Below are 18,023 nucleotides of genomic sequence, written 5' to 3'. Positions count from 1 at the left end.
CGTATTTTGACTAAATGAAGAGTTCTAGAAAGAGAGTCAAATGGTTTTAAACTGTGAGACTATTAGGGTGCAGGGAGTGATTGGTCTTCATATAGAATTTGTGAAACTTTGGAAATGTATGACATTATAGCTGCTTAATTTCCTTTAGTCTTGCAATGTTGGTAAATGTTATAACTCCATTAACCTAGAAGAACAAAAATTAACTGTTAAAAAATGTTATTTGTTGTGCAAGTATTATTGCAATAACAGTAGATGTTGAAACCTAGTTCATCCTGAATCCTTCCTTACATCTAATAAATCAAATATATATATTTTTATATTCTCTAGTCCTGATCCATATGTATTTCATCACAAGACACAGATTAGTCTTCCTGTTTTTCTGTCTTATGTCCTTATGTCTTCTTGTTTTTCTCTCTTATGTATTCATTGTTGTTGTTTAGTCGCTAAGTCATGTCCAACCCTTTGTGACTCCATGACTGTAGCCCACCAGGCTTGTCTGTCCATGGAATTTCCCAGTCAAGAATACTGGAGTGGATTGCTATTTCCTTCTCTGGGGAATTTTCCCAACCCAGGGACTAAACCTGCGTCTCCTGCTTAGTAGGCAGATTCTTTACCACTGAGCCACCTGGGAAGTTCAGTGTACTCTTCATAAACATATAGTTAATGACTAAACAATAAGTATTTCATTTTTCTGTGAGGATTTCAAAAGTTCTATTTTCCTTTAATGTTGCAATGTAGTTTTTTCCTATTAGTGAGGTTTTTTTACTTTGGTGTATAGGACCACTCAACCAAGTAGATATAATTTTTAATTTTGGAAACTTCAAGGGCCAGTATACTAGGGTATCTATCTTTTTAAAGCAGAGAAACTTAAAATGTGATATATATATATATATATATATATAAATAACAGGTAGGTAAGTCTTTTTTGCAGGGTTTTTTTTGACTGTGCCATGAGGCTTGTCGGAGAAGGCAATGGCAAGCCACTCCAGTACTCTTGCCTAGAAAATCCCATGGATAGAGGAGCCTGGTAGGCTGCAGTCCGTGGGTCACTAAGGGTTGGACATGACTGAGCGACTTCACTTTTACTTTTCACTTTCATGCATTGGAGAAGGAAATGGCAACCCACTCCAGTATTCTTGCCTGGAGAATCCCAGGGACGGGGGAGCCTGGCGGGCTGCCGTCTGTGGGGTCACACAGAGTCGGACATGACTGAGGTGACTTAGCAGCAGCAGCATGAGGCTTGTGGGATCTTAGTTCCCAGACCAAGGATTGAACCCAGGCCCTCAGCAGTGACAATGTCAAATCCTAACCACTGGACCACCAGGGAATTCCCGGGGGGTTTCTTAAATAAGGTAGTGCTGTGTCAGGTTTGTTTTCTCATCAGTGCTTGGTTTAGTCTTTCAGAATTTCTGGCTGCTCTCTTCATAATAGAGATAATCCAGAATGACTAAAGCTTAGATGGTTTTTTTATTTATTTTAATTGTTTCTTGTTTTTTTAATTTTGCTAGTATCTGTAACATCCTCTTTTACCTACTAGTCACTATTTCTGTTGCAGGCAACATCTAGACTGAGAGAAAGAGGCTGTGATGGCCGCCTGGCGGGAATTGAAGTTCAGCAGCTCTTCTGTTCTCAAAGTGCAGCAATTCCCGAGCACCAGCTAAAAGAACTGAACATAAAAATTGACAGTGCTCTGCAAGTATGTTTTTCAGAACTAGCACATTAATATCTGAGGAATGAAAACAAGGGGAGGAGTTAAAGTTTTAATGTTGAACCAGTTGGAAAGAGTAATAGGATAGTAGTTGGCCTCATGTCTTTTACCAACTATAGACATTTACAATTTCTATTTTCATTGGACCTTGTCAATTTAGAATCTACTATGTAATCTTGATTCTTAAAAACAATGTCTTTGCAGGCATATAAAATAGCTCTGGAAAGCTTAGGTCACTGTGAATACGCAATGAAAGCTGGTTTCCACCTGAATCCAAAGGCAATAGAAGCCAGTTTGCAGGTACGTTGTTCTGTCTGGTGGCTCCTGTGAGCTGTGTTGTGGCAGTCACGCCATCCACATGAGCCAGTCATCTTGAGAGCTGAGCCGTGGGTCACTTATCCTGTCCTCTCCAACCGTTTTACAGGGCTGCTGCAGCGAGGCAGAGGCGCAGCAGACAGGGCGGAGGCAGACCCCGCCGCAGCCCATGCAGTGTGAGCTTCCCACTGTGCCTGTGCAGATAGGATCAAGCTTCCTGAAGGGGGTCTCCTTCAATGAGTCAGCCGCCGACAACCTGAAACTCAAGACGGTATTTTCCCATGGGGTTCCTCCAACCTGGGTGTGAACTTGCAAATAGAGTTCTTAAGGATACCTAAGGAGAAGGCAATGGCACCCCACTCCAGTACTCTTGCCTGGAAAATCCCATGGACGGAGCAGCCTGGTGGGCTTCCGTCTATGGGGTCGCACAGAGTCGGACACGACTGAAGTGACTTAGCAGCAGCAGCAGCACGGATACCTGACAGCTTGTAAAGAATCTGAATTAAAAATCAAAACTGAAGTGAAGACAGGAGGCATTGACCTTCCTCAGTAAACTCTTGTCTAAAAGCAACAGACTAGAGTGACGTTCTCTGCCCCCTCCCATTTGATTGGTCTTTATTGAGCAACCATTAGTACCAGGCTAGGAAGTTTGACAGCCCCCTAGGTTGTGATAGTAACGCAGGACGAGGGGGCCTCAGCTAGAGGATTGAGGGGTGTGACCCTTGAGAACTTAACGCAGAGAAAGACCTGACGAATAAGTGTGGGGGTGAGGCTGGGGCTGTGAGACAGCCAGGAAGTGACAGCCCGTCCCAGGAGCTTAAGGTCTTCCTTCGAGTGGAAGTGGGGTGTCCTCTGGCCATCCAGTACAATCCCTAGTAGGATTTGGATTTAATTGTCTTGAAATGAGGGCTGGACTCTTCTAGTTTGTAAAAGTTGTCCAGGTGATTCTAACGTGTAGTCAGACCTGAGAGTCTAGAACAAGGGGAGACATGGCACTGACCAAGGCTGGAGAAGCAGCCCAGGGAGATGGAAAGCACCCAGTTCGAGGCCAGTGCCCCACCATGGCAGGTCACGTGATTAGGTTGGCATTTCTGAACGATCCCTCTGACTTCAGGATAGACTTTCGGCTGGAAGGAGAGCAGCACTGAAGGCTTTTGGCCATGGCCCCATCTGGTGATAATGGGAGGCAAGTGGAAGGGTTCAGGAGCAACCTAGAGGTTGTAATAAGCAGGACTCCATGATTAACTGGCTATGAGAGGGAGGGGAAGGGAGATGAGGCCCAAGTGTCTGGCTTGGACAGCCGTTTTGGTGCTGCTTATTGAGGCTTGGCGATAGTCATCAAAAATACATTTTTGTATATGATTTTAAGATTGCTTTTGAAATGTCCAAGTGGAGCCATCCAGCAGGCAATTGGATGTATGGGTCTAGAGCTCTGAAGTGGGATCAGGGCCTGGGTCCTCACAGACAGATGGTCTCTGGAGCCAGAAGAGAGGCTGGGGGAATCCAGGAAGTGTGTAGAGGGGGTTCAAGGAAACTGGCATTTAAGAGAGTGGCTGTGACTATTTTATAGTCACAGGGCCATAAATGAAGTTCTTCAGGCATGTGCTGTATCTGCCACGGTGTACTCTCCTTATGATACCTTGATCAGAGTACACTGTTGCTGTGAAGTCCATCTTGTTGGGAGAGTTACAGATCACCGGTTTGTTATGAGAGAATGTAACTCAGGAATAGCCAGATGGAAGAGACGTCTGGGACAAGGCCTGTGGAAGGGGCTTGGCGGTTCCCTGTTCTCTCTAGGCAGCACAGTCCCAGCACCTCCCTGTGTTCTCCAGCCCAGAAGCTCCTAGGGTGACTTTTGTAAAGAGACTTTCGCCAAGTTAATTTTATGATTTTGTTCAAAGTGTATAAAATAGAAGGTTTTGAAAGTACACTGTAAAAATGTTGTTTATGGTTGTGCTCTTGGGACGTACTTTCACTTCCTGGCTGTCTCACAGCCCCAGCCTCACCCCCCACACTTATTCGTCAGGTCTTTATCTGCTGTAAGTCCTCTTCTCAAGGCTCACATCCCTTAATCCTCTAGCTGAGGCCCGCTTGTCCTGTGTTAATGTCACAACCTAGGAGGCTCTTTATGGTTAATGTTTCAGTGAAATAAATAAGAGGAGAAATCTTGCCCTAGTACTGAAGTAATTAGGACCAGAGAAGGCAATGGCAAGCCACTCCAGTACTCTTGCCTAGAAAATCCCATGGATGGAGGAGCCTGGTAGGCTGCCGTCCATGGGGTCGCTAAGAGTTGGACACGACTGAGCGACTTCACTTTCACACATTGGAGAAGGAAATGGCAACCCACTCCAGTGTTCTTGCCTGGAGAATCCCAGGGACGGGGGCTTCTGTCTGTGGGGTCACACAGAGTCGGACACGACTGAAGTGACGCAGCAGCAGCAGCAGCAGTGGCGCGTCCTGTGTGCCAGGCACGTGTCAGATGTTTCCCATGCATCGTCTCAGTTACTGCTCACCCGTGAGGTCCCCACTTGACAGATAGAGGAACTGGAGCCTAAGGCCGCACAGCTAGAAAGTTGCAGACTGGAATTGGAGCTTATGCTGACCAGTTGTTCATCCAGAATAAGGATGAAGTTTTCTGATGTTTACTTGTATCAGATGATTTTCTTTCCTTATTCTGAGGGATTCAGAACTTCAAAATTCCTTAGCCGATTTGCATCAGTAGATTGCTAAATAATGCTGTGTTTTGTGCTAGAATAGAAATCACATATGTGTATTAATGCACATGTATCCATATCTTGCCAGTCACAGGTTTGAGAAAATCTTTGAAGGTAATTGATGAGAATTACTTAAGAAATCAAAATGAAGTGACTTGGGAGAACATAAAATTCTCTTCTCTTGAGGGCTATTTTGTACCTATAAATGCATTTCTGTAAATTTTGGAACCTTGTATGGCTTTATTTTGAGGTGTGAACTCTCTTTTTATCAATCTGTAGCATACGATGTTACAGCTGATCAAGGAGGCAGGCTGCTATAATGGAATCACACCCAGGGACGACTTTCCTGTGACTGAAGTCCTGAACCAGGTGTGCCCATCCATGTGGCGGGGTGCCTGCAAGACTGCCGTGCAGCTGCTGTTTGGCCAAGCCGGACTGGTGAGTGAATACTTATGAAGGACAGGGGAGAGTAGAGGAAGACATTTTAAGCACGTGAGCGTGTGGTGTGGGCTCATGTGTGAAAACATTGGATAATATAAACAGCCCTTTGGTTGCTGCAGAGTTTAGACAAGATGGGAAAGGAAGAGCATCATCAAAAGGTCTTTTTTTGTCCTTTACTAGATTGATGTTATGTATTTGCAGGGGACCTCGTTGCACAATGGTGTCTCAGGCTTTCCAGATTTTAAGGAAACCATTGCATTAGTGATGATTTGGTAGCCCTTTCACCTGGCCTGATTCTCCAGATCTGCAGTGGGTGTCTTTCTGTTGCTCAGACACAGCAGCCTTCTTCTGTCTCAGGTTTTGCCCTTGATGTTCCTTTTCCCTGAGAATACTCCTCTCAGATCTTCGTGTGACTCACTCACTCTGATTTTCCTTACGTCAGCTCAAACATCACCTCCTCTGGTGGTGTAAAGTGCCCCATCCAGTCACTTTGTACCCCAGCTCTCTGTTTATCTCCTTTTATACAATAAAAATAACAACAGCAACTCCAAACTCAGTTTGATCTCTTCACCTTTGGTGAGAAGAATAACTTTTGCCAAATTTGGGTGCGGTTAGGAAATCAACATCTAGGTATCTTTAATTTTGTTTTTTTTCACTATTTATTTGGTTGCATCAGGTCTTCTGTGACACTCAGGATCTTTAGTTGCTGCATGTGGGATCTAGTTCCCTGACCAGAGCTCAAACCTGGGCCCCCTGTATTGGGATTGTGGAGTCTTAGCCACTGGACCTCCAGGGACATAACAACATCTAGGTTTTTGTCAGGCACCTTTGATCTGTGTACCTTATGTATTTATCCTACATTCTAGCATGAAAGATTGCTTTTTGCAGTGTTATAGGCCCTGACCCGGAAAGATCCCTTGGAGGAAGACATGGCAACCCACTCCAGTATTCTTGCCTGGAGAATCCCCTGGACAGAGCAGCCTGGCAGGCTACAGCCCAGCAGGTCACAGAGTCTGACACGACTAAAGCAATTTAGCACACATGCATAGCATTTTAGAGATTAAAGGAAGCTAATTAGTGATCAAGATAATTAAAGAACTATTTCTACTCTGATTCCTACTTTATTCATAAAAGGAGCTGTTGGGAGGATGCAGTCCTTCTCTTTGGTGTGGGTGAGTGCTCCCGTGGCCCAGCTCAGGGTAGTACTTGCTTTGTAGAGGGCCAGGTGGGGCCTGTCCACAGTGTTGAGTTACATTTCCCTTAAAATCTGTTCCTTGGTATAGGAACCCCTGAGAAAAAGAGTAAACTGGAGACTCCTGGAGCCCACTGCCTTTAGTAGATTGATCCATATTCCCAAAGACCATCTGAGCTGAAACTAGGGTAACCATGTCAATAAGTTCTCCAGAAAGGAGTGTGTAAAATAAGGCAGGAAGACCCAAAGGCAGTTTTGAGAAAACATCAGTTAAAAAAAAAAATGTTCCATGTTATTCAGAGAGCAAAAACTTCTTCCTAGTTCTCTGCTCCTGGATCCCAGGGCACCTTTGTGTGTGACTGATGAAGAAACTTTAGATTATTGTTCTGGGGATGGGAGGAGAGAGGAAACACCTGCTTGTTCCAACAATGGCTATTACTTGGACGGGAAGTCTTTTCTAAAGGACGATGCAGACCAGCTGTGGGAACTCTCTTTACAGCTATGGAAATCGGCTCCATTAGATGCTGAATTTGGAATCCCAATAAGCAACTCTGAACAGCTTTGCCCTTCCTGAAATATTACAGATTTGGTTTTAAAGTGTTTTATGATTATTTTCTTTAATTTCTTTTAGTTATTTGAAAATATATTCATCACTTTGTCACACCCTTTGAATTACAAAGGATACTATATCATTTGTGTAGTATTAAAGACTCTCCTCAGAACTTCCCTGGTCTGTGGTTGAGACTCTGCACTTCCAATCCAGGGGCCGTGGGTTCAGTCCCTGGTCAGGAAACTAAGATCCCGCATGCTTCATGGCACAGCCAAAAAAACAAAAAGCTGAAGAAAGAAACACCTCTCTTCCAGGGAGTTCCCTGGTAGTCTAGTGGTTAACACTCCATGCTTTCATAGCTGTGGCCCGGATTGAGTCCCTGGTCAGGGAACTGAGGTCCCACAAGTGCACAGTATGACCAAAACTAAAATAAGAGAAAATCACTGAGAAAGGATTGGTTCTGCATTTTTCCTGAAGTAATTCTGTTCTTACTGATGGTTGAGGATAAAGTGGCCTTAACAAAAAGCCTCACCATCTTCTGGCTCATATTTGGTCATTACACGTAGGCTGCTCTAAAAGCATTGGTTTGATTTTCAAGGACATTTTTACTTCTTTCAAGTGCATCAAATGAAAAAATACTTAGATGAAGGAAACAAAGTAATTCCTAATTAACATATTTACAGCTTGGAAGAAGTACTAAAATTGATTGTAAAGTTCAGTACATCCTGTACCTAGAATGCAGTTTCTCTTTTTTTGAAGTATTACTGTTTTCAGTCATCTTAATTACTTGCTGTTGTCTCCACGGGGTTCCTGACTGGCCTCTGTGTTGCCAGATAGTTTACTGTCTTAACAGAGTTGCTCAGCATTGGTAGGCTCATGCATTTGATCTGTTTATGCTTCATTGTTCTCTTTGAGAGCTGATTGCTGTCTTTGCTTCTCTCTTAGGTGGTAGTTGACACAGCACAGATTGAAAATAAAGAAGCCTATGCCCCCCAAATCAGTCTAGAAGGCTCCAGAGTTGTGGTTCAAGTCCCATCCACATGGTAACGTGACTCCTACACTAACACTGGCCTAAGCTTTGATTGATGTTTACACATCTAAGAGAAGATTGCATTGCTTGTGACAGATTTGTTACTGAGTCCTCAGCTTTTGAACAGAGCTTATCATTTTCTTTAAGTCACCCAGCATTTCTCTGAAGCTGAGTATAAAACATAGAATTTCTTCTCCTTTGTTCCAGCAGCAACCCTGCTGATCTAGAGGTCATGTCATCACACACCCAGTGTCATTGCAAATCTGGAGGCAGACTGAGCTATTTCATTTTTAATTATTTGCTTATATTTATAAACTTATCATGAAGTATTCTTAATTTATTCAAAGAAAAGCCCCTGTAAATCAGTAAGAAATGGGCAAAGCACATAGACAGGTAAATCAGAGGAGACATGGTCAACGAAGAGATGAAGAACATGTATAACCTCACCTAACAAAGAAAGGAAGGCAAAGCAGAAAATACAATGTCATTTTGCCATTGTCATGCCAAATAAATGTCATATTATTAAATTGTTTTAAAATAACAGTACTAGGTTTGGTCCAGACTGTACAAAAACCTGCACAGATGTTGAATAAATCACACAGCCTTTCTGGAGGGCAGTTTCATTTGTCAGAAGCCTAAAATAAGGGCTGTGACCTCAGCAGTTCCACGTCTAGGGATTTATCCTTGTGATGTGCCTACAGATTCAGCACAGTTTTATTAGTAAATAGGAAAAATTAAACATATATTGGAAGACTTGCTATTAAAATCATGGGCAGAATGAATATTTAACTATATAGAGAATGTTTGAAGTAATTAGGTAGAAGAGATAGTAAGGAATAGTGACACTATTTGGGCCCATGTGGACTAACGTGGTAGTTGGGTAATGCATTTGAATTGTATTTAAACCATTTCTTCTTGAAATGTGAATGGGGTCCAGTGGAGATTCTGCTTAAAGTTTTAGAATTTGTTAATATATCAAGTGTGAAAGCAAAAGAGTTAAGTCACTCAGTCATTTCTGACAATTTTTGACCCCATGGACTGTAGCCCAGCAGGCTCCTCTGTCCATGGAATTTTTCAGGCAAGAATATTGGAGTGGGTTGTCATTCCCTTCTCCAGGGGATCTTGGGTCTCCTGCATTGCAGACAGATTCTTTACCATCTGAAGGGTTGGTGATTCACTTCATGTCCCAGAATCTCCCTTCTGTGAGTTTCTCCACAAATTTCTAAATTTGATTATTAGTTAATTTATATTCATGTCCTCATTCCTATCAAACAGTAGATTTTTTTTCCTGGACTAAGCTTGCAGGATCATAGTTCCCTAACCAGGGATTGAACTCGGGCCCTCAGTAGTGAGAGTGTGGAGTCCTAACCACTGGACTGGCAAGGAATTCCCCATGCAGTAGATTAAAAGCTCACGTTTTTCTAAGAGTTTTGTGTTTCTGAATTTGTTTTCTAATTCAGGTTCTTATTGAAAAATATTAAACTTAACTAGGATTCTCATTTTAAAGAAAACATTTTCAACTCTTGGATAATTGGGTAAATATAAACAGCTAGTGCTAAAATGGTGAAAACTTCAGTTTACTTCCAGAGCTCTCCCTTTGTGATTGATCTCCTTTGTAATTCATTGCCCATCCTTGGAAGACCTCACAGACTGTAGAGGCTCCCTCTGCTGGCTACTTTTGGTAAAAATGGCACAGTTTTCATGTTTTTGTTTCAAGTTACAAAATATGTGCTTGTTGAGAAGAACTCAAAAAGAAGTAATTGCTTTACTCCAACTTAGAGAAAATGAAATTATTAGCAAAACTAGTCAAGAATTTATTATTTGCTTTTAGCATAGTGAAGTATCTAGATTCTTTTTTTCCCCCAAAAGTAGTATCTTTCTTAGATTTTTAAACTGTCATATTTAAGCTGTTACCCATTCTTTATTTCATCAAATATTTACTGAGTACCTAATATGTGACAGACACTGTTCTAGGCTCTGGGAATTAGATCAGGAGCAAGACAGACAGGGTCCCTGCCCCTAATAGAGCTGGTGTTGTAATGGCATGGGGGTTGGGGAGGGGACTGCTAATAAGCATAGGAGTTAAGTTCAAGCACTGGCAAACGTACGAGGGGAATAAGAGTAGAGTGACATCATCTGTTAGAGAATAACAGGTAGAGATGGCAAGAGGCGGCTATTTTGGATGAGGAGGTCAGTCATGAAGGGTCTGTTTAAAGATGTGACATTTGAGAGGAGCCTGCCACGTAGAGAGCAGATGGGGAAAGCATCGCAGGCAGAAGGAACAGCAATTGCAGAGACCTGAGGAGTCCCCTGGTGTGACTGGAGGTATGCTGGGTGGGGGTGAAGACAGGAGTCGTGGAAGCCAGGACTTGCAGGGTCCCTGGGGGACTAGGGTTTTATCTAAAAACAGGTAGACGGTTTTAAGCCAATCAGGGTGATTTGTCAAAAGAATAGGTTTAGTTTCTTCAAGGGATTTTACTGATCAGTTCTCAAGACTGATGAATAACATAAAAATACCATTCTGTTGATTTTTAGAAAGAAATTATTATATCACCAGAAACCGTAGTACTCCTTTCTGCATGACCAGAAAATGCTCACCTAGTGGGTGGACATGTGACCAGCCAGATCACAAGCAGAAGCTGGCTTGAGAACATAGAGCAAGTGTGTCCTGGTGATCAGCGACACCAGGCTGAGAGAATCAGCCAGGATGAGCCTACCAAATGCATGAACCTCAGCCAGGTCCATTGGCCAGGATTCTTTCCTAGGAGCCCAGGGTCTTGTCGGGTGTTGGCAGAGCCTGCCTTGTTGCTCACTTTCTCCAGGGTCTCTGAGACTGGCCAGCTCACACTCTCACATATATTTCTTCTCAAGCCAAAGTCACATTGGGGAGTGCTGCTGCCTCCTTAGGATGGCTTCGGCAAGTGTTATTTGCACCATTTAGCCCCCAGAGCACTCAGTAACAGATAGCATCTTCCTGGTTCTCCCTCTCAGAAAAGGCCTCTGGGTGGAGGTGCGCTGGGTGGGCAGTGGGGACCTGAATGCCACCTGGAAAGCAGCTCTCAAAGGGGAGCAGTAGAGGCAAAGGCAGCAGCATCAGAGATCCTGAGATGTGAGCAGATCCAACATATTCAGGGTATGTGAGAAGCCTCATAACTGGGACACCGTAAAGAGAGGTGACAGTGAAGAGGATTGTGTCCAGAGAGGCAGGAGGCCCAGGTCACAGAGTCTGGAGGTCTGTGGTGAGGGGTTTGGATTTTATTTCAGCCACAACAGGATGCCACTGGAGGGTTTTGCACAGGGGAGTGGTGTGTTCTGATTTGTGCTAGAGGAGGCGCACTCTCTTGCTGTGTGGAGGAAAGTCAGGGCTGAAGTTGGTATAGGACAGTGAAAGGGCATTAGGACACCTGGAAGGCAACCCCTGCACCGAACTCTTCTCTTCCTACTAAACAGATTCTAGACAGAAATCTACAGAGACGCCAGGCCCTGTTGTATTGCTTCCCCCTCATATTGAGGAGCATCAAGTCCCAGTGTTAGCCCTGTAATCCTCTAAATATTCTTATGATTACTACATTTTTCTTTGGTGCCCAAAGTTGTGGCCTTTTGTATAAGGCCTGCTTGAAAATTGGAACCCGGTTGTGGAGAAGGGTAGCCTAGACTCACGCAACTTGGTTGGTGCCTAGGTGCCTGAAAGAAGACCCGGCTACCATGTCCCTGCTGCAGAGAAGCCTAGATCCCGAGAAGACGCTGGGCCTGGTGGACGTGCTCTACACAGCGGTGCTGGACCTCACCCGCTGGAGGGCAGGGAGGTTAGTGTCCCTGCTGAGGAGCAGTGTGACCACTTACAGGGTCATGTGAGCTCATGTCACTCATGGTATGTGAGTAAATAAGGCAAGAAGGGGAACTTTGGGGCTACTTGTTATTTGGGAATAATTTCAAGCTTACAGAAAAGTTGCAGGAATAGAACAGAGAATTGCCCTTTATTTACCCAGACTCCCCAGTTTGTGAACACTTTAGTGTTCATTTGTTGTATCATTTCAGAGTTAAGTCCATCAAGAGGATTTTAACAAAGCTCACATTCTCCCTATGAACTCAGAGCAGAAAAGTGTTTAGAAAGTTTACTTATATCTTGCATGAAATTTATTTATATCTGAAAGCACTGACAGTTGCAAGATTATCTATTTGTGAATAAACTTCAGAACTGGTAGAGACCTTGAACCATCTATCCACAGGCCCTCTGCATGTCTTCATTCCTGAGCACACAGAGGCCCAGAACAGCAAGGTGACTTAACCAGGGTCACTGCAGCCATCACCTGCCCAGCTCCCACCCCATGCCTTTTCTATCACTAAGACTTTCCTTCAGTACTGGAAAAAAGTATGCAGAAAACTTTGGAAGTAACAACCCTCTGTTCTTGGCACTGTCTGTGAATTACCTCCAAAGACAAGCCGTGCTGCCTAATGTCCCTCCTGCCCACTCACTCCTCTCTGCTGTGTGGATTAGTCTGTTGACCCTCTACTGGATCTGCCAGGCTTTCCTGTCATCCAGGCACACAGCCGACCTCTGCCAAATGCATCTCCCACACTAGGCTAGGCGTGCTTTGCTCTCCGGTGTTGTAGTCAGAGGGTTTCACTCAAAATCCTCATGCCAGAATCCTAATGTAGTTTTCATGGCCCTGTGTTAGACACAGTGAAAGTGAAAAGTGTTAGTTGCTCAGTTGGATATGGTAGATGTTTTATAATAAATATAGATAGTAAGTGCTTCAATTATGTACTCTTAAAACTTTTGGGTGTTTATGAAATAAATGAACCCAATTCCAAACAAAGAGGTCTTTTTATTCTTAAAGTCTTTCTTGAACACAAAAGCAATCCCATTTTAGTGTCCAATTTGTATATTTAATACATTTCTCTTTCAATAGGGAACAAGCTTTACCCTGCATACAGATCCAGCTTCAGAGGGAGATCTGTGATTTTGGAAATCAGGCTGACTTGCCTTCTGGGAATGGGAACAAGTCTTCAGGTGGCCTGCAGAAGACATTTTCCAAGCTGACCTCCCGGTTCACCAAGAAAGCTTCATGTCCCAGCTCGAGCAGCAACACGAGTTATTCCATTCCAAATACCCCTTCCAAAAACATCTTCATAGCAGGGTGTTCGGAAGAGAAGGCCAAAATGCCCACTAATATGGATTCAAGGCTACAAAGCATTTTGAACATTGGTAATTTCCCTAGGACTGCAGACCCTTCACAGTCAGCTCAGAATTCCAGTAATCAAATGGCCAATGGTTTTCTCCTGGAGAGGCGTGACAACTTCCTGCAAGGGGATGATGGCAAGGATGAGAAGGGCATGAATTTGCCAACCGATCAGGAAATGCAGGAGGTGATCGATTTTCTCTCGGGCTTTAACATGGGCCAGTCACACCAGGGCTCCCCGCTGGTGACACGGCGAAACTCTGCTGCCACAGCCATGGTGACTGAGCAGAAGGCAGGAGCCATGCAGCCACAGCAGCCGTCACTGCCAGTGCCCCCACCACCACGGCCACCCCAGGCTGGGGCACACACACCTCTGACACCCCAGCCGGGCTTGGCACCTCAGCAGCAGTCCCCAAAGCAACAGCAGCCCCAGGTCCAGTACTACCAACACCTGCTGCAACCTGTCGGACCACAGCAGCCCCCGCCTCAGCCCCGGGCCCCTGGAAAATGGGTACCAGGCTCATCCCAGCAGCCAGCGCAACCCGTCGGAGCCGGTCTGTCTCCCCTTGGCCAGTGGCCTGGCATATCTGATCTCAGTTCTGACTTGTACAGCTTGGGTCTGGTGAGCAGCTGTTTGGATGATGTGATGTCGGAGGTTTTGGGACAAAAGGCACAGGGACCTAGAAATAACACCTGGCCAAACCGTGACCAAAGCGATGGAGTTTTCGGGATGTTGGGAGAGATTCTGCCTTTTGATCCTGCAGGTATGTGAGCCCCCTCCCCACCCTGGGGTTTTAACTTTAATAGTATCACCAAGGACTTGGGCCTGTCTGCCACAGCCTTCCTTGTGGGAGGCAGTGACTTAATCCCCTTTAAAGACCCTTTCTCACTGTCTGATGGCAAGTGTTGGGCAGCTCCAGCAAAGGGAGAAAGCAGTAGTTAGAATGAGTCTGAGAAGGTAAGTGGACCTATTTTCTTACTTTGTAGAGGACAGAATTGAGGCTAAGAGAAGCTGAATGACTCAAAGTCCCATCAGTCAAGAGGACTCCAGTCTGAGCCCTCCCATTCATGGCAGCCAAAATGGCTGGCCCTTCTTGGGCTGTGTTTCTCCTGATTACATAACCTGTTCTGTGATTCTCTTTTGCCTAAAGTCTAGAACCGGTGAAAGGTGGTAAAGCACATTCCTACCTTCATAGAATTTGGCTTTTCCTGGCCTACACAGTGTGAAAATTCCTCAGAGTTATCTTAGGAAATTAGAAAAAGAATTTAGAAACAAAACAAAAATAAACTAGGAGGAGGAGTTAAGGATAAAAGTTGTTCTACACCTGAAACTAAAATGATATTGTGAATCAGCTGTACTTCAATTTCAAAAAAAGGATAAAAGATGAAGCTAAGTAAATTTGAAAGAAAAACATAGTAAACATTGTAAATCTAAAAGAAGGGTCTTTAGAAAACCAATAAAATAGAGAAACCAATTTATTGTAATCCTGATTAAGATAGAGCAAAGAAAAGATTAGGAAAGAGAAAGATAGCTACAGATACAGGAGAGATTAAAAGAACTTTATGGGTTTCCCTGGTGGTTCAGTGGTAAAGAATCCACCTGCCAGTACAGACGACACAGGTTCAGTCCCTGATCTGGGAAGATGCCATGTGCCACAGAGCAACTAAGCCTGTGTGCCTCAACTGCTGAGCCTGTGCTGTAAAGCCTGGGAGCCTCAACTGCTGAGCCTGTGCACTGTAGAACCCATGCTCAGCATCAAGAGAAGCCGCCACAATGGGAAACCATGCACCACAGCTGGAGGGTAGCCCTCACTTGTCGCAACTAGAGAAAAACCTGCATGGCAACAGAGACCAAATAAATAAACTATTAAAAAAAAATAAAAAGTACTTTAAGACATTATCACATATGATGTGATGATACCATACTAGAAAACTGAATGGAAAATAGATTCTTTCCTAACAAAACATACATTATCAGAATTGCACCAAGTAGTGGAAAATCTGCCCAGTCTATTCCAGGAAAAGAGATTGGAAAGGGAGTTATGAAGCCAACATGATTTTACTGTAAAAATGTAACTTTTTATGGATGTAGATAGATGCAAGACTATGTAGCAGTATATCAAAGGAGTTGTATCTGGTTCACTTCAGTAGTATAAGATAGTTCAGTCTAAGGAACTCAGCTCCTGAACAGTAATCTGTTATTTCACCCAGTAAATGAGAAAAACTCATACAGCAGAAGATGCCATCAAGACATTTGGTAAAAGACACCAGCAGTTCTTAAGTAAACTCAAAACATGAATAGAAGGAAATATCTTGAATATGAAAAAGATTATCTACCAGTAGCCAGTAGCACGACTGAGCGACTGAACTGAACTGAACTGAGCCAGTAGCAAGTAGTACTTTGTACAGTGAAACAAAATCATTCCAGTTAAATCAAGACCCAAACAGTGTGGCAAATGATACTACCAACACCATGTGACTTTGTCTTGAACTTTCTGGCAAATGTAGCAAGACAAAAAGGAAATAAGGGGTATAATATGTGTTAGAAAAGAGAGATTAAAAATAGCACGTCTCTTGGGACTTCCCTGGTGATCCAGTGGCTAAGACTCCAAGCTCCCAATGCAAGGGGTGCGGGTTCAATCCCTGGTCAGGGAAGTAGACCTCACATGCTGCATACAAGACACAAGACAAATATATATAAATTGATTACTTTTTACTCTAATTTAGCAAATGTTATATGGAAGTGAAAAATAACCGGCAGAAGAGATTTCCTACTAAGTGAACCCAGCGTTATCTAAAATTAAAGGGAAGAAATTTTTTCTTATGTATTTTCAGAATCCCTCATACTGCTGTGTGTGCTCTTTTGTTCTTAGCACCCTCGTGTGGGTGGATGTGGGGCCCCCACTTTGCGAAGGTCTAATGGTTCCACCTGGTTATGGAAGAGCAAGCCCCTCTAGCCACCACCAGTGGGGGCTGGTGTGGCACATTTTCTCAATCGCTGAGAAACAGTCTGTACGTTTTTTGACAGTCCTGTAATTCAATCCAGAGTATTAATGGTGTTTGGCAGAACTTTATCATCTTTAATCTCTAGTGGGGCCCGAACAGCCTGTAGTTAACCTAGAAATCCTATTAGCTTTTCTTTCTGGATATTCCTTTCTTACCTTCAAGTCCTTCATGTAGCTTCCTGCAGATGCCACCCCAGCGGCATAAGGTCTACGTGGCTCTTTTTTGCAAGGTAAGGGCATTCTGGAAGGATGAATTCCAGAAGGCGCTCTTTCAGGCAGGGGCAGCTCGAACCAAGTGCCGCCGCCTCTGCACAGGCATACGCAGCCCCTGCGCGCCCCCTTGTGGCCATCTTCGTGCAGTGCACACATGGCGGCTCCCAGAGAGAGCAATCTAAGGATTGAGCCCTGGTGTTTTTCCCACCTTGAAGCTAGAAAGTATTCACTCGTGAGTCATATTCAGTTTGTGACCTACAGATATTTTCCTACTGTGTCTTTTTGTTTGACTTTCTCTAAATGTCCTCTGTGCTGTTTTTCTTCCACTGGCACTGGTCTGCACAACCTTACTCAGTTCTGTCCTATATGTTTCCATACACCTCTTCATACTTTCTTAAATTTCAGCTTACTCACTATCACTCTTACGATCTTCAGGCTAAATTAGCAGGTCTGCCTTCAGTCAGTACCCAGGAGAATATTGGATCAGACTTGAGCCCACGGGGGAAGACCAGGTATTCTCTATCTGGCTGACACTAATGCTTTGATAACTTTCAGTTATCTCTTAGTTGAAGTCATACATCTGCCTAGTATGTAGCTCTAGGCATTGGAAATTTTAAAGTAACTTGTCTTTCAAATTTCAGTTCAGTTCAGTCGCTCAGTCGTGTCCGACTCTCCGCGACCCCATGAATCACAGCACGCCAGGCCTCCCTGTCCATCACCAACTCCCGGAGTTCACTCAAACTCATGTCCACAGAGTCGGTGATGCCATCCAGCCATCTCATTCTCAGCCGTCCCCTTCTCCTCCCGCCCCCAACCTTTCCCAGCATCAGAGGCTTTTTCCAGCGAGTCAACTCGTCGCATGAGGTGGCCAAAGTATTGCAGTTTCAGCTTTAGCATCAGTCCTTCCAATGAACACCCAGAATTGATCTCCTTTAGAATGGACTGGTTGGATCTCCTTGCAGTCCAAGGGACTCTCAAGAGTCTTCTCCAGCACCACAGTTCAAAAGCATCAATTCTTCAGCGATCAGCTTTCTTCACAGTCCAACTCTCACATCCATACATGACCACGGGAAAAACCATAGCCTTGACTAGACGGACCTTTGTTGGCAAAGTAATGTCTCTGCTTTTTAATATACTATCAAGGTTGGTCATAACTTTCCTTCCAAGGAGTAAGCGTCTTTTAATTTCCTGGCTGCAGTCAGCATCTGCAGTGATTTTGGAGCCCCACAATTAAAGTCTGACACTGTTTCCACTGTTTTTCCATCTATTTCCCATGAAGTGATGGGACCAGATGCCATGATCTTTGTTTTCTGAATGTTGAGCTTCAAGCCAACCTTTTCACTCTCCTCTTTCACTTTCATCAAGAGGCTTTTGAGTTCCTCTTCACTTTCTGCCATAAGGGTAGTGTCATCTGCATATCTGAGGTTATTAACATTTCTCCCAGCAATCATGATTCCAGCTTGTGCTTCTTCCAGCCCAGGGTTCCTCATGATGTACTCTGCATATATAAGCAGGGTGACACTATACAGCCTTGACGTACTCCTTTTGCTATCTGGAACCAGTCTGTTGTTCCATGTACAGTTCTGACTGTTGCTTCCTGACCTGCTTACAGGTTTCTCAAGAGGCAGGTCAGGTGGTCTGGTATTCCCATCTCTTTCAGAATTTTCCACAC

At 44.0% G+C, this 18,023-nt stretch overlaps 1 protein-coding gene across 3 annotated transcripts in view; it reads left to right on the top strand.

The window, feature by feature from the left end:
- GARRE1 (granule associated Rac and RHOG effector 1) overlaps nucleotides 1-18,023 on the top strand; it is an 89,018-nt gene that overhangs the window by 62,883 nt on the left and 8,112 nt on the right. For all 3 annotated transcript variants that reach the window (XM_055412297.2, XM_055412296.2, XM_055412295.2), the window contains 7 exons: nucleotides 1,556-1,696; nucleotides 1,913-2,008; nucleotides 2,133-2,294; nucleotides 5,017-5,175; nucleotides 7,866-7,963; nucleotides 11,631-11,756; nucleotides 12,864-13,897. In XM_055412297.2, coding sequence (XP_055268272.2) covers nucleotides 1,556-1,696; nucleotides 1,913-2,008; nucleotides 2,133-2,294; nucleotides 5,017-5,175; nucleotides 7,866-7,963; nucleotides 11,631-11,756; nucleotides 12,864-13,897 — 1,816 coding nt within the window. The remainder of the gene's footprint in view (nucleotides 1-1,555; nucleotides 1,697-1,912; nucleotides 2,009-2,132; nucleotides 2,295-5,016; nucleotides 5,176-7,865; nucleotides 7,964-11,630; nucleotides 11,757-12,863; nucleotides 13,898-18,023) is intronic.

The sequence above is a fragment of the Moschus berezovskii genome, chromosome 22, assembly GCF_049115385.1.
Source record: "Moschus berezovskii isolate FMDL1 chromosome 22, NW_MosBer_1.0, whole genome shotgun sequence".
NCBI classification, from domain to species: domain Eukaryota; kingdom Metazoa; phylum Chordata; class Mammalia; order Artiodactyla; family Moschidae; genus Moschus; species Moschus berezovskii.
The sequence above is the reverse complement of the archived record's forward strand: the minus strand, read 5'-3'. Positions and strand labels throughout refer to the sequence as shown.